Here is a 16,006-nt window from a genome sequence, read left to right on the forward strand (position 1 = left end):
TCGGCAGTGGGGCAGGGGGAGGGGAGGAGGGGTCTCGAGCTCCAGGTTGATATATGGGGTTCCTTCCTTGGCTCCTAATTTGAATGGTAGGTAGTATTATGAACTAGGTAATATTTCCACGGACTTCACAACTTGAGGGAAGATGCTTCCCAAAGCTAGAGACGCTCACAAAGGGCCCTTGGGGTGGGTAGTGGCACAAAACCAAGAACCGGTCACATAAGGGGATGTCCTGAAAACCAATGACAAAAGACTGACCTTTGAGCACCAAAAAAAGAGGTGACTGAGCACAGGTGAGCCAGGTAAATATTAGATAGACCTTGGAACCCAGGAGACTGAGGATATTTATCGCTGTAGAGTTGGTCCAGCCCTTTAGCAAATACCTTAGTCTTTATACTCAGGTTTCTCATTAGTTGAATAGGGATAAAGACCGTCAGCCTGAAAGGGGAGGTATGTAAAAAAAAAAAAAAAAAAAAAGAAAGAAAGAAAAGAAAAGAAAAAATCTGCCAACATTTTCAAGATTAAAAAAAGGTGGGGGGGGGGGAGTAGGAGGGAGGGTGTGTCTAAGCCAGGGAGAAAGGAAAAGAAAAAGATAGTATAAGCCATGGATGACCTTGCTATATTTCAGACCTAATGGTTATTTGTGTTCAAATCAATTACTGTAAAGTAGGTATTCAACACAAGGCATATCAGGTATTAATGTTCTGTTTAATGTTGGCCTCTATTTTACCTGAGACAATGGACATATGTCTGTGGGTCACCTGTCTTAGTGGGCCCTGAAGGTCACAGAAGCCAGTGAACAAGAAGTAGGAGGTGAGCTTTGCTGCTGGAGGAGGCAGGAGTTAGAATTCCTTGTTTAAATGGGTGAGGTTTAGGAAAGGATGGTCCATGGGGCCTGCAGACAAGACCAGGGCACTTTCCCAGCATTCTCTTCCTCACATGCAAGGACCCAGACGGAGGGACTGGAGGCCTAGTTAAGTAAAGGACCGGATTCAAATTATGCAGAGATAATGGCTGCCATCACAATAGCTACCGATTTGGGGTGCATGCTCTATGTCAGGTGCTGTGCTATGTGTTCACGCCCATTCCCTCCGCTAACCATCCTAACACCTCAATGAGGCAGACACTGTGGTTCGTGTACCCATCTTACAGATGAGGCAGCTGAGCTGAGACTCAGAAAGGTTCAATACTCTCCCCAAAGCAATGCAGCAAGTGAGAGTTGAACCAGAGCTTTCTGACTCCAAAGCCCATGCTTTGCTGAAGAGAAAGGCTGTGGCCCAAGTGTTTGCGAGTGAGCAGGTGAGACGTTCTGGTGGAGCCGTCCAGTGAGGGGCTTACTCATTCCTTCTGTCTCCTAGGAAATGAATATCCAACAGCTCACCAACTACAGAAAGAGCGTCATGTCCTTGGCTGAGGCGGGGAAGCTCTACCGCAAGGACCTGGAGATTGTCCTCTGCAGCGAGCCCCCCATGTAAAGGGGGGCCAGGGGCTGCTTCTCCACCGTCCCCAAACCCTGCCCCGGCTGCCCTGCCACTTCTACCCGGACCCAGAGATCGTGAGCGCCCCTCCTCCGCCCCTGCAACCTGCACACACCAGCCCGCAGAGCAGAAAAGGAGAGACGGAGGGAGGGTTGCTGACGGGCCTTCCGGAGCCCCCTCCACCCTCCCCCTGACCTGACCCGGCAAACTGCTCAGCCTGCAGTAGGGCACCAACCGCATGGGAGGTGGGCGGGGCATGGGCGGAGCTTCCCTGCCCCTCTCCGCTGCGATGCATGAGCTCCTCCGCTGTACGATTTAGGCTTCTGTGTCCCACGGAGTGGACCCTTCCCTCCCGCTCTGCTCCCCTCCTTCCCATGCCACCACCCACCCAAACTCCCAAGTTCCATCCACCACCTTGCTAAAGGCATAGCTGTCTTCTCGAAGTCCCTGTTCGTGGAGGGTGCCGGCCCTTTGTCCTCTTGACTCAGCGTGCTCCTTTTCTCTGTGGGTTCCTTGTCTCCTTGTTTACCAAAGAAGAGTTTACAGACAATAAAGGGAAGCGTTCTGTGTGGAAGCTCACCCAGTTCTGGTCAAGTGGTTGACTTCTGTCTACAGTTAGCAGCGCTTACTGACCAAGAGGGAGCCAGTGCAGGGCAGAGTCTGGAGATGGATCCCACAGATTGGATCCACATTCCTTCCAGTAGGGGCACCAACTGGGTGTGGCAACAGTGGGACCAGGTAGCCCCCCACCCCCAGCAGGGGTACCTCCAACCAGGAGTTCTGGACCCCCCACATTGAACCACTCCTCCTCAAAGTGTAATTTACCCCACAACTCATCTGATGCCTCACATGGATCTACAGAGCTAAGATCCTAAAATAGAGAACTAATTTTTTGAAATGCTGTCATTCACTGTCTACAGGATGCATTTGGACATTACTTCATGTAATGCCGCAGCAATCCTATGGGATGGATCCCATTTTCAGAAGTAGAACCTGGAGCTGAGACATTAACTTGTTCAGGGTGATACAACTCCCACGTTGTATACCAACGTGGCTAGGCACTTGGTCACCAACTTGACTGAGGCAGTATACCACCGAGGTGGGGGCAGGGAGGGCTATACGGGGATCATAAAGAAGCCTCATTTCTTTCACAGCCACACCCTCCCCTGAGGGAGCCCATCCTGTTCCCCACCTGCATGATACAGCCCAGGAGGTCACCTGACCTCCGTCCACCTACCCTCAGCTGACTGGGCCAGTTAGTGTCTCCTGGGACCCAAGGTGGACATCCAGGGCCATCAGAGTGTGTGGCATTGAAGCTAGGTGATGATACAGCTTTGGAGGCAAGAGGTGGCAATCCCAAACCAAGCCCGAACTAATGCTGGAGAGAGTAGAACCCAGCGACTAGGACAGGGAGTCGGCCAGAGAGCAGTGGAGAACACGTGCAGAGAAAAACACAGGAAAGAAGGAATAGAATACAAAACAGAAACAAAGATTGCAGGGCAGGTGGGCCAGCTAGCAGTTCCCATGAGGCCCTGCTACACTTGTGGATTCCGATTTCCCTGCCCTCCGTAGGCATCAGACAAGGGCACTTCCTGCCCACCAGGTGCATCTCTGTAGGATGCAGTCTCACAGCTGCTCCACTTGCCTGTGCTTTCCCTCCGAGCATCCCAGACAAGAGGGGGAGGAGCAGCTGTCATGGTTTGGGACCCTAGCTTGCAGCTCTTAGATGGGGTTTGCTGGAGTCCCCTCTCCCAGGCCCGCTTTCTGCTCAGCCGAAGGGGAAGCTCACGCTCTCCAGGAGACCTAACCAGGCTGGTTAGTTGATTCTGAACACAGATACCCGTTGATCAAGGACAGAGGGAAGGAGGAGAAGGAGGCCGAGGCCATGACAGTGGGTGCCATGGGGGGTGCCATCATGAATGAGGTCATGACTCTTCTGTGTTGGGAGTCTGCACTGAGTGATCCCCAACAGGGAGTGTGGGGTGGCATCGCAATTTCCCTCCACAGCTTCTTTCTCTCCCATCAGCTCCAGACCCATGGCTGCCTGACTGGCAGATGCATCAGGGGCCAGCGTGCTCCCAACAGGACTCCTCCCTGGGAGGAAGAACCCGGCCCAGCCCCTCACTGGCTGAGTGGAATTTCCCATTCCAGATAGGGGCTTCCCAGGCCTGCAAGAGGCTGATAGATACACAGACTTCAACCTTGAAGGCATTTGTCTCCGGGGCGCATTCTGTCATCACACACAGTTCCCTTTGGAACAAACCCACGTAACCACATTTTGGAGGGAGCGCCTACATTCCCCTGTTCTCCCAGGCGCACCGCAGGCCCACATTTCCCTTGACCCGTGTTTCTCCAGCTGACTCCATCAACTCCCTGGCTCCTAATACAAGGTCAGCAGAAATGTCTACTAAGAGAAGGAAAATGCCCAGGGGCACCAAGTCCACCCAGCAAGTCCAGAGGCAGAGGGCAGGACTCACAACCTGAACTCAGTGAGCTGGAAGGGCCAACACGAAGTGGTTCCCAGAGCAGGCTGGTCAAACCCACAAGATGCCAGGTCACTGGGAAGAAGCTTTTAGGGTTTGGACCACTGCAGTTCTCCTCTCCAGGAAAGTGCTAATAACATTTTCCTGACAGCTACTTTCCACCACACTTGCATGGGGAGACAACAAGAAGACAAAGATGTGGGAGATAGGTCTGGTGGCACTGAGAGGCTGTGGCTCTCTGACAGCTCAGGGAACATGTGATCCCACAGCCACCTTGACTGTATGGCCCACAAACCTGATTGGCAGCAGTAACGGAGTAACTGTCCCTTCGCCTGGGAATCCCTCCCTGGCTTCCCACTGTTTAGCTTGGGTGCCACTCACATCGGCACCTTGCATTTATTTGCTCCATTTTCTTCTTTCAATAACAAGTATTTACTAAGTATTTCCATGGGAGCTTATCCTCTCAGGTGAAACACAATAAACATAAAGGTATCGGGGTGCCTGGGTGGCGCAGTCGGTTAAGCGTCCGACTTCAGCCAGGTCACGATCTCGCGGTCCGTGAGTTCGAGCCCCGCGTCGGGCTCTGGGCTGATGGCTCGGAGCCTGGAGCCTGTTTCCGATTCTGTGTCTCCCTCTCTCTCTGCCCCTCCCCCGTTCATGCTCTGTCTCTCTCTGTCCCAAAAATAAATAAACGTTGAAAAAAAAAAATTAAAAAAAAAAAAAAAAACATAAAGGTATCAAAATGTAAAGTAGGGATAAGTACTCTCAAGAAAAACTTCAACAAGGGAAAGGGACAGAAAAGGCAGAAGTGCCATTTTAAGTTCTCTGAAAAGGTGGTATTCAAGCAGAGACTGAAGTAAGGAAGTGAAACTTGCTGCCATCTTAAGAGAGTCCAGACTGAGGAAACAGCAAATGCAAAGGCCCTGAAGTAGAAGAGTTCCTCGCACACTTAGAAAGAAGTTCCCTGAGGCCGGAGCAGAATGAAGGTCAGGGGTGAACAGATGAGGTGGGGAAATAGGCAAGACCAGGTCAGGTGCTGTGTCAGGAAACCATGATAAAAAGGACTTGATCTTATCATGGGAAGGGAAGACATCGGGGGCTACATCAGAGAAGTTCCATAATTTATTTTATTTTCAAATTTTTTTTTCAACGTTTATTTATTTTTGGGACAGAGAGAGACAGAGCATGAACGGGGGAGGGGCAGAGAGAGAGGGAGACACAGAATTGGAAACAGTCTCCAGGCTCTGAGCCATCAGCCCAGAGCCTGACGCGGGGCTCGAACTCACGGACCGCGAGATCGTGACCTGGCTGAAGTCGGACGCTTAACCGACTGCGCCACCCAGGCGCCCCCCATAATTTATTTTAAAGGTCAGTCTGGCTCCTCTATGAACACTAAACTATAGGAGGCAAGAGGAAAAGCAGAGGCACCATTTAGGAGGATTCAGTAGTGCGGCTGAGAAATGCTGATGACTTGGACGGAAGTGGGCGTGGGTGTGGAATTAAGTATCAGATCCCAACCTGCCTCTGAGGCTAAAACAAAGGGTCTTGCTGAGGGCTGGGTAAGTACTACGAGAGAGAAACAAGTCAAGAATGACCCCGAGGCTGCTGGCTTGAGTAACTGGATGCATTGCTGACAGATGCCAGGAACCCAGGTGGAAGAGGAACAGGTTGGGGGAAGGGTGCGGAGGAATTAGGATATGGGACAGGCGGTGAGATACCAACAGAAAACAGACAGCACGTTCACAGTGCTGGGTGTTCAATAACTATCGTGAGATGGATGCTGGATGCTGGAGACACAGTAGTGAGGAGGACAGTCCCTGGCTGCCCTGGTGAGAGCTTAAAGATGCCTGGGCCTGTGAGGTGAGGAAGCTGCCAACTCAGCGTGGTAGGCAGTGGATCCGGGGAAGGCAACCAAAGAGGCCCTTAGCTTAGACTGGCGGTGGGGGGTGCAGGGGGGGTGGGAATTCCCAGGTGAGAATTCCTACCAGGGAAAAAAAACAAAAACAAAAAAGCATAAAGGATGGTACCAAAGCCCAAGGTAGCCAGGCTCATCTGGGGGAAGCATGGAGAGCTGAAGCAGAGAGAGAAGTGAGAAATAAAGCTCAAGGGCCAGACAGGACAAGCTCCAGAGGGGCCCTGATGCCTCACTTCCCCAGGCTGCTCTGTGACTCCTCACTTCCTCTTCTCCTTCTAGTCTCCATCAAATGTCACCTCCTCAGAGAGGCCTACTCCGATTAACCTGTACCCCACGGCACCCCAGCACTCCATAGCTCCTCCCTGGCAGTATCTTTTCCCCAGGGCACCAGGAGCACCTGACCTGGTATGTGTTCCAGCTGTTCCCCCGGCCAGAGCAGGAGCCCCTGAGGGCGGGCAAGCTCATCCTGCATGGGTCCTGCCCAGGCCTGCTCAACCCACACACCTAGGGGCACCATTCCTTCCAGCTTCCCCACCTAGGACCCCTCAACTCCCCAGAATTATGGCTCCCCCAAAGATGTCCGGACTTAGTCAATACATTATCTTACTTGGCAAAGGGGAATTGAGGTGGTAGAAGGAATTAGTGCTGCTAATCAGCTCACTTTAGGGACATTACCCCAGTAGGCCCGAAGTAATCACAAGGGTCCTTAGATGCGAAAGAGGGAGGCAGAAGTCAGAGTAATGCAATATGAGAAAGACTCAGCCAGCCATTGCTGGCTTTCAAGGTAGAAGCAGGAGGCATCCAAAAACCAGGAAAAGCAGGAAAACAGATTCTCCCTTGGAGGCTGCAGAAGTCCATGATACTTGGATTTTAGCCCATTTCAGACTTTTGACCTCCAGAGCCATAAGATAGCATGTGTAGTTTTAAGGCACCAAGTCCATGGTAACTGGTTGCAGCAGTGATTACACGGGCAAAGGCCCAGTCCACCTCCTCATTAGTATCTGTGTTCCCATCACATGATGAACTGTGGGCAAGAATGGATCTTCCTGGATAATCCTAGTTGCACACACACACCAGGCACAGTGCCTGGTGCCATAATATCTCTACATGGCAGCTATGGGATCCTGTCTACTGTGGTGGCTAGGGCTGAAGGGCCAGAAGCTTGCTCTGCCTCCAGCTGGGAGTTCTGTGGCTGCCCCAGGATTCACAGGGACTCAATTGGTTCTGAATTTGGGAAGGTGCACCTGGTGCACTGCCTCCTCCTTCAGAGATGTGAATCCTCCAAATGTGGCCGACCCCTCAAGGGAACAGATCTGTCTGCCCTGGCGGAGGAGGTGACCCAACAGACACATGGATCCCCTGGCAGAGGCAGGGAAGATGCTAAGGAGTGCACATGAGTGGCCAATATACACACACACAGAAGACTGATATCCAACCTGAAGATTTAGAGGGCATTTATGAGAGCAGCAATCCAGTTAAAAGGCACCTGGATGGAAGCTCATGCCAGAAGATCAAACTTCCAATAAATGTTTATAATAGCCATAAAAAAATAAGTAAAAGAGGGACATCGCCGGCCCTCAGGGAAATGCAAATGAAAACCATTACACACCAGTGAAAACCGAGTACCATTTTAAATGCCTTATTTCTGTTTACAAAAGCAGAGTCTACTAAATTGCGGGGGGTCCAGGGAGCCGAGGAAGAGAAAAGGCTTCCTCAGAGAACCAGAAAATAGAGCAATAAAATAGTACCAATCATTTAAATAACCACAATAAGATTTATATACACAATGGAATACTACATGGCAATGAGAAAGAATGAAATCTGGCCCTTTGTAGCAACGTGGATGGAACTGGAGAGTGTGATGCTAAGTGAAATAAGCCATACAGAAAAAGACAGATACCGTATGATTTCACTCTTATGTGGATCCTGAGAAACTTAACGGAAGACCATGAGGGAGGGGAAGGAAAAAAAAAAAGAGATTAGAGAGGGAGGGAGCCAAAACATAAGAGACTCTTAAAAACTGAGAACAAACTGAGTGTTGATGGGGGGTGGGAGGGAGGGAGGGTGGGTGACGGGTATTGAGGAGGGCACCTGTTGGGATGAGCACTGGGTGTTGTATGGAAACCAATTAGACAATAAATTTCATATTAAGGAAGGAAGGAAGGAAGGAAGGAAGGAAGGAAGGAAGGAAGGAAGGAAGGAAGGAAGGAAAGAAAGAGAAAGAAAGAAGAAAGAAAGAAAGAAAGAAAGAAAGAAAGAAAGAAAGAAAGAAAGAAAGAAAGAAAGAAAGAAAGAGGCGCCTGGGTGGCGCAGTCGGTTAAGCGTCCGACTTCAGCCAGGTCACGATCTCGCGGTCCGTGAGTTCGAGCCCCACGTCAGGCTCTGGGCTGATGGCTCGGAGCCTGGAGCCTGTTTCCGATTCTGTGTCTCCCTGTCTCTCTGCCCCTCCCCCGTTCATGCTCTGTCTCTCTCTGTCCCAAAAATAAATAAAAAACATTGAAAAAAAATTAAAAAAAAAAAAAGAAAGAAAGAAAGAAGAAAAGGAAAAAAAAATAAATAACCACAATAAAATTCCCTCATCATTCCGTGCAGTCCTATGTAATTCACTCTTGCTCCCCTGGATCTTGGATTAGCAGTCTGCTTTCACGAAGCCGTCTTAGAGCTTCTGGAATGGAAAGAGTCCTGGAATTCCTGACTTGGTCCACTGGGACAGTCTTGAGAGTTGCTCAAGTGACATCAGCTCAGAAGCCTGCACCCAAGGGTCTATTCTTTAAAGGCTAGAAGGTTTGGAGTACCTGGTACAGTCCTTTATCATGAGGCTGTAGACTGCCCTTTGTCACTGAAAACACAAACTGCAGCCTGCCCCTTAGAGCAGAACCTTCAGGGAAGCATCAAACGACAACATCTGTGAGGTGGCAAAGACGACTCGGCTGTGCCTACTTTCTTACTCTCACCAATATCATCAGAATGGAGGAGAGTAGACATCTCTATCTGGGTACAGCACAGAACTCGTTCCTGAGACTTTAGATGGGTGCTTCCCCTGAGGGAAAAAAACATACGGGCAGTGAGGGCACTGACAAATCTCCAGGGACTTCCCACAAAACACAAACACGCACATTTTCTAAAATACTTACATTAACATCGCATCCATGTAAGCTTCACTTCAGGAAGGCGGAACGGGTCTTCTGATCTGACAACCCCTCTGTGCGAATCTTACAACAGTAACACATCACACAAACCTCATTATTTCCAGCAGCTCTCTTTTAATAAGGAGCAAAAACAAATCTTTTGTGATTCTCCGGGATTCCTCTGGGGCATCTCAAACATCACTGTAGGTTGGAAAGATATCCTGAAAGTACCCTTTCATTCCCGCCACCCCTGTATATTTATTAAATTATTTGGTGAGGCAAAATCTAAAGAGTTGTCAGAAGAGATTTGGACACTTGATTAACCTATATCACAGGTGCCCGAGAAAAAAACCTTTGGTTACACATGTAATTAAGTGGTAACATTTAAAAGTAAACAGATCCAAGAGAATTAGAAGACACACAAAAACTTGCACCCAGTGTTCACAGCAGCGTTATTCATAATAGTCAAAGAGTGGAAGTAAGTCTAATGACCATCAACTGATGGATAAACAAAATACGGTTATATCCATACAATGGGATATTAATTGCCCACAAAATGCAATGAAGTACTGATATGTGCTACAATATGGATGAACCTTGAAAACATTAAGTAAAAGAGGCCAGACAAAAAAAGGCCACATATCGTGTGACTCCATGTATATTATATGTTCATGACAGGCAAATCCATTGAGACCAGAGGTAGATTAATGGTGGCCGAGGCGGGGGGTGGGAGGGGCAGGGGTGAGAGGTAAGGGGGAGTGACTGCTTATATCAGGAATTGGGGATTCTTTAGGGCCTTAACAATTGGGAATTAGGAATTCTACCTGGAATTAGGCAGAATTAGATGGTGGGGATGGTTGCACAGCTTAATAATAAAAACCACTAACCAATACTCTTTTCAAAGGTGAATAATATCTTAGTTTTCTTTAAAAAAAAAAAAAGCCTGTGCAAGATATGGATTGTAAAATAAATAAGCAAAATAAACAGGAAAGTATACATATGGCATGTTCATAAGTGATGAGTTTTGTTCTTTGTGTTTTAAAATCACCTATTCTAGGACATGACAAATTCAACATAAGGCACCAAAAAGTGTCCTGGTAAGACACAGAATAACCCTCCATATTGCAGGCAATTATCAGTAAATCACGGAGGCAAGCCCATCAAACCTGAGCAAACTTTGCTAAAATACAATATATTTCATAGTTTCTTTTCCGATGCAGGTATTTTTAAAATAATATAAATGAAATTCACTTTCCAAACTTTATCCTCCATAGTGCCCTTTTTCACATTCTGGAACAAACTGACACTTTACTACAGGATAGGAGTCTGCAGGATCAAAACTATTTTCATAATAATGTTAAAATATTATGTTAATTTGCAATGTGTTCACCATTGCTACTGCAAATGAATCGATAAATATTTAATACAAACGTCTGTCTCAATGTCTAATGTGGCAAGAATTGATAGTTTTAACCCACATAAACAAAAACTCTTTGGGTAATCCCAATAGGTTTTAAGCATGGAGAGGGAAAGATCGCATCTTAGAACATAGGGTTGAATGAAAAACAAAAAAAAAGAATAAGAAATGGTATAACAATACCATCTATGTGAATTAAACGAGCTTATACACAAGATAGCAATGATGTTTTGTTAGAGCATTCAAAAAAAGAAAAGACCAAAGACACCCATGGAGCATTCCAGAAGGACAGCATCCTGGGAGAGGGAGGAATGACCATGGGAAATTTCATCCAAAGGAATTAAAACACCAAGAGAAGGACCTTGCACAGACCACAGATAATGATCTGCCAAGAACTGAGGAGTGCTCCCACACCCCCCACCCAAAGGAAAACACCTGTGGGCTCTCCCACTCAGCGGCAGCTGCCCAGGACAGAGTGGACACCACAGAGAGACAGACCCTCTCACAGGCTCCCGGCACCATCTCCCTTCCCGGAGATGCCGCACCTGGAGGATTTTCTCCAGCAAATCCAGGCATGGTAAAGGAACAAAGGAGCATGGGTGGCCTAGGACAGGGAAGGCCAGTGGAGGTTGGTAGATCACTCAGGAGCAATGCAACCATCTTTATTATGTTCAGACCACCCACACTGACCAAATAGTTTGTTCAGTTGCAGGGATGAGGGTGGGAGGGCTGGGGGAGGGAGGGAAGGTGCAGGAAGCATATGTCATCCTGTTCAGTGGGCATTTTTGACATGCATAAGCTAGAGTGCCATGGTGCCCATTTGGGGAGGTGGTGGGGGTTAGGAAAAAGGAACCCAGCAGAGACACAAAGAATCCTGACTGGAGGGCCAAAGACTGAGAGAACAAAGTTCTTCGGGAGGCACAGAATGATCCCCAAGTTCAGGGCCACAGACATGTATGTACCAAAGAGGGCATGCTCCATCATGTGAAACCAACAACAGAAATATCAGTGGTCAACACCAAGTGAGGAGCTGGTTTCTGCCTAACCGGCGTGCTGACCGGGAGGAAACTTGCCCCTTGCCAAAGAAGCACATCCCACTGTCATGCAGCTTGGTTATGAAGTCTGCCGTTGTTCCCAAAACTATTCTTTGGAGCATTCGGTATGGGTGGTGAGTCTGCACCCACACTGGGGTCATTGAGTGAAGAACCAAAGCAGACCCATCCATGCCTGCCTGGGGCTCCCAGTCTGATGAGATGGCAAATAAACACTTGGCTGTTCTTGCCTCCTTGAGTCCCATACAAAATGCCTCATCTCATCCTATTCATCCCACTGATTTTAAGATGGCTCCTTCCCTCCGTCTGCACTCGCTCTCCTCAACCTCAGCCTCTTCCCAACGCTAAATGAAAACACACGGTCTCCTCCTTCCAAAAATTATGAAGAATTTCAAGACAATGACAGCAGAGCATTAAACCACGCAGAGGCTGCAAGTCCCTGAAGCCAGCCCGCCCACCCCCATGGGACAAAGAAAGAGAAACGAACTGGCAACCACTAAGGCAGGGCAGGACAGGCTGACAGCACCCAGTTCTGGTCAGTGGGGCAGCGGCTCGTCAGCTTGTCTTGCCATGAGGAGGGGATTGGCTCTCACCACCAATGGCTCCAATAGGACCCAGAATCTCACCAATTCCCCTTAAAAGGGATAGCTAAAATTTGTTAGAGCAGAAATTGCAAACAGAACTTAAATGTTAAAGAAAAAGCAAGGTTTCTGAATGGTAGTTTTAAAACCCAAAGTAAAATTCTGAAGAGTTCTTCCCAATGACAAAACTAGGCTCTAAATCACAAAAGCCCAAGCAGCCCACCCTGGCTGTGGCAGCTGGGGACAGGGCCACGTGTCTCCTGGGGGTGGGGGGTTACTGTCAGCTCACAGAAAGGAAAAGCTGATGGGGTGCCAGCTGCCTCCTGGAGTCACAGCCTAGAGGTGAGAGTCTTTGTCTCTCTCCAAAGGTGGCCTCTGTGACTCCTGGGAAGGGGGCTGCTGCTAAAGACTCCCTTTCCAGGGTGACTTTTCTTGGCCTCTGGTTTCGGGAAAATCACTGAAGTCAGTCACACTCTTCAGAAAACAGGATATTTCATCGAAGACTAAGCAGCTGAAACCATAGCTGGCTTAAAGGGTAAGGAGATGAAGAGTCACAGGCAAGAGAAATTGGCCCAAAAAGGTGAGGAGGCTACAAAAGTTCTGGAGAGTTAACACCTGCCAGCACCCCTCCGCCAAGGAGACTGGACAGACTCTGTGCATTCACACCCCAGATTCCTCGTGCCATTTACCAAGGCTCCCAGCAATACCCCCAGAATCCAATGCGCCACAAGTCAGAAAGCAGCTGAAGCCCAGGATGAGAAAATACAAAGTCAAATGATAATGTCAGATCACAATCATCCCAGGACAAAATACTGCCCACAATGGCTGGAGAGGGGCAACCCTTTCTGTTCTAAAAGGAGAGGGGGGCATCACTATGCCATAGCAGGAAGAACTGGAAATATGTATGGCCCAAAGGCTACCACAAAAATTGAGAAGAACATCACACAAGCCTTCAGAAGGCCACCAGCAACAAGTCAGGGCTCTGCAACACAGAGTCAGGAAGAAAGAGAGTGGTTTGAAAGAAATGCAGCCTTCCAATCCCAAGTGAGATCATGTGTCCAGTGGGCAAGAATTAGAAGAAAACATAAAGCAATGAAGGAGGCAGATGCTCCCTGAATTCAGTCAGTGCTCTCCTGGAACATGAAGGCAACACCATACAGGCCCTAACGAAGGCCATGGGCAACAAGCCACATTCATGCACAGACAGCTGATCAGGAAGGACAAAGAGCAGAAGCTGCTTGAGGAGGTGAAAATGGAACCAGCAGAAAATCCAAGACCTGGAGAAAAAAGTTTTAAAACAGGAAAGGTCCTCTAAAATCTACGTTTGGGTTGATGGGGGGTGGGAGGGAGGGGAGGGTGGGTGATGGGTACTGAGAAGGGCACCTTTTGGGATGAGCACTGGGTGTTGTATGGAAACCAATTTGACAATAAACTTCATATATTGAAAAAAAAAAATAAAAGATAAATAAATAAATAAATAAATAAATAAATAAATAAATAAATAAATAAATAAAATTTACGTTTGTATTGTAAACAGGAGAGCCATGAACTCTCATTCACAGCACAGGATGTTAAAAGGGCTCTTGCCACAGAGAAGAGAGGACCTGCCAATTTGAGGTACATTTTAGGACAAACACACCAAGAAAGAGAGAGAGACTTCAACAAACAGTGTCCCTCAAAACAGCTCCAAGAAGTAAGCAGTCACCAGAAACTTCCTGGAAGGCGCCCTCAATGACCAGAGAGTTCCTCTGGCCCAGCCCCCAAAACAGGTGAGACCTGGCTCCCAGCACCAATAATAAGCCGACCCGTGGGGTCTTTCTCTTCTTCCCAAAGGAGCCCAGCCTGGACTTGGAAGCCACAACACCAATTCCTAGGGGTCATGTGGGCCCTCAATTTCATGGCATGCCTCCTAGCAGGCACAACTGTGGTCCCACCAATGAAGACAAAAAATCCTTCTCCTCTAAAGAGCTGGATGTCACAGGCCACCTGTCGTTTCCACAATTTCCATGATTTCTAAGACTAAGATGCCCAGCCCACTGGGGAGAACACCATCCCACCCAGAAGGACCTCCTGTCCTTCTACCTTTGGTTCTTCTTAGACAGTAGCTACTGAGAAAACACAATCCACACTTTCCCCAAGTAAGAACTTCCTTTTGCCCAAAAGGGTACATGCAGACAACAATCTGAGGTTTAGGGTTTTAAAAATCTGTGTGACCACTATAAAGACCACTGCTCAACCTGTTTCTTCCCAGCACCAACAATGAGCCAAACCGTAAGATCCTCCTTGTCCCTCCCGGGGGCGGCTTAGCCTAGACTAGGGTCAAGGACTGCTGAGCACACCCCCACACGTTGTCCTGGGCTCATCTGGGGCCTCAGCTCCTGACTCCCTATCTGTGCTGTGCCCAAACCCTTCACTTCCACAGGGAAGCACAGGAAAACCACTGTGTCTGTCAGTGTCCTAAAGGAACCAGCTCAGGGGCCATGAAGAGGGCCAATCCTGGGCTAACCCAGTCAGCACCGCCCCCTCCCACCAAGCCTCCTGGCTCTTCCAAATAAGAATGACGAGATTGTGGCCCCGCTGTGTGGATACTGGAAACCCTCCAGCACCAGCTCTACTGTCCACACAGCAAATGGGAGGACTCCACACTGTTAAGACAATTTGCACCACAATCTTTGGTGCAGTTCGCCCGGCTTGAAGAGACTCCTTCTCAGAGGGGCCACCTGCAACTAACGTCAGACCTGATACCCCAGCCCCATGGTTGCCATGCCCATCTGGGAAATGGAATCTCCCACAGCTATGAGGACCCGCAGCATCAACTGGGTCTACACAATGCAGCGTCCTGGTGCATGATTGAGAAATCCCAGGATAAGAGCCACATTGGCCCTGCAGAGGGCTGGCTCAATGTTTTTAAAGCATCTAGCATCATTGCTGTGGTTCACAACACTTACCCAACCCTAGACATCTCTGTGTGTCACCTTTGTCATGGCACCACCACGGTGGTGTCACCAGGTGCTAGCTGGAATCCTTATCGTTGAGCTCACAGGACCAGCTGTGCAGACGACGGTCCAGGTCCACACAAATGCCAAGGGGACTCAAATGGCCACACTCTGTGCTGTAGACATGCACCTCCAAGAGCCGGATTCTGTGTAGATTCTTATACTTGGGTTAAGTGACAAGATCCCCAAACCCCACCGGGCAGAGGAGAGACTCAGGCAAAAAGCAGCCCCTGGTCCCCTTTGTCAGAGTCAATCCATCACCCAAGCATGCTGCAACCACAGCATTTCCAAACCTTGCTTCTGCTGTCTACTACCAGGCATCACAGTACCAACGATAAGATACCATTGTGCTGGCAAACCCACAGTGGAAGAACTGCCCAAAAGCAAGCTCCATGAGCATTCTGAAAAAAAAAAAAAAAAAAAAGCTGCCAAAGTCTGGAGGAACATTCTTCACTCCTGGGCAGTGACACAAGAATTCCTGGGGATATGTTAGAGCAGACATACGAGGAGTTAAGCAAGAGAAGGAGAGCTGAACCTTATTCATCTATGGAGGAGGATCTATCCTTTAAAAGTCGGGAAGTCAAAACCCTCATCATAGACCGGATGCCTCCCGCCACAAGGGCACCCAGTGTAGGGTATTCTTAGACCACCTGCTAAACATTGCGGACGTCAAATGCTTCCAATTCTTCTACCATATCTGTTTCCTGCTGGGCCTTCTCCTTAAAACCCTTCTCTGGCCTTTTCCCTGAATGAGGAACTACCAATTTGAGGTTTGTGGTTTAAAAAAAGAAAAAAATGTATTCACCACAAAAGATTACCTCAAGACCTTGTTCTCCACAGAATGAACTGTTTAACTTTCATTATAGCCCAGGTTTCAATAGTAAATGACTGAGTGATTTATGTTGCATTTTAATGCTCTAAAAACCCTTTAAGTGAAACAATAAAAACCAAGTTCCAAT

General features: G+C 48.4%; 1 protein-coding gene and 1 long non-coding RNA gene across 7 annotated transcripts in view; one reads left to right on the forward strand and one right to left on the reverse strand.

Annotated features, from left to right (window-relative positions):
• The window catches only part of CALB2 (calbindin 2), a 29,109-nt gene extending 27,055 nt beyond the window's left edge, over nt 1-2,054 (forward strand). For both annotated transcript variants that reach the window (XM_086688960.1, XM_086688961.1), the window contains one exon: nt 1,356-2,054. In XM_086688960.1, coding sequence (XP_086545086.1) covers nt 1,356-1,472 — 117 coding nt within the window. In that variant the 3' untranslated portion in view covers nt 1,473-2,054. The remainder of the gene's footprint in view (nt 1-1,355) is intronic.
• LOC147573391 (uncharacterized) overlaps nt 1-16,006 on the reverse strand; it is a 46,321-nt gene that overhangs the window by 25,290 nt on the left and 5,025 nt on the right. For 3 of the 5 annotated variants that reach the window (XR_015244709.1, XR_015244710.1, XR_015244708.1), the window contains exons 4-5: nt 1,890-1,995; nt 759-967 (exon numbers count right to left, since the gene is read on the reverse strand). This is a non-coding gene — a long non-coding RNA (uncharacterized LOC147573391). Of the gene's footprint in view, nt 1-758; nt 968-1,889; nt 1,996-8,668; nt 8,914-9,007; nt 9,134-16,006 lie in introns of all 5 variants that reach the window. The other 2 variants (XR_015244711.1, XR_015244712.1) reach the window with 2 other exon arrangements.

Source organism: Puma concolor, chromosome E2 (genome assembly GCF_028749965.1).
Source record: "Puma concolor isolate L17-30 chromosome E2, mPumCon1.1.hap2, whole genome shotgun sequence".
In the NCBI taxonomy this organism is placed as follows: domain Eukaryota; kingdom Metazoa; phylum Chordata; class Mammalia; order Carnivora; family Felidae; genus Puma; species Puma concolor.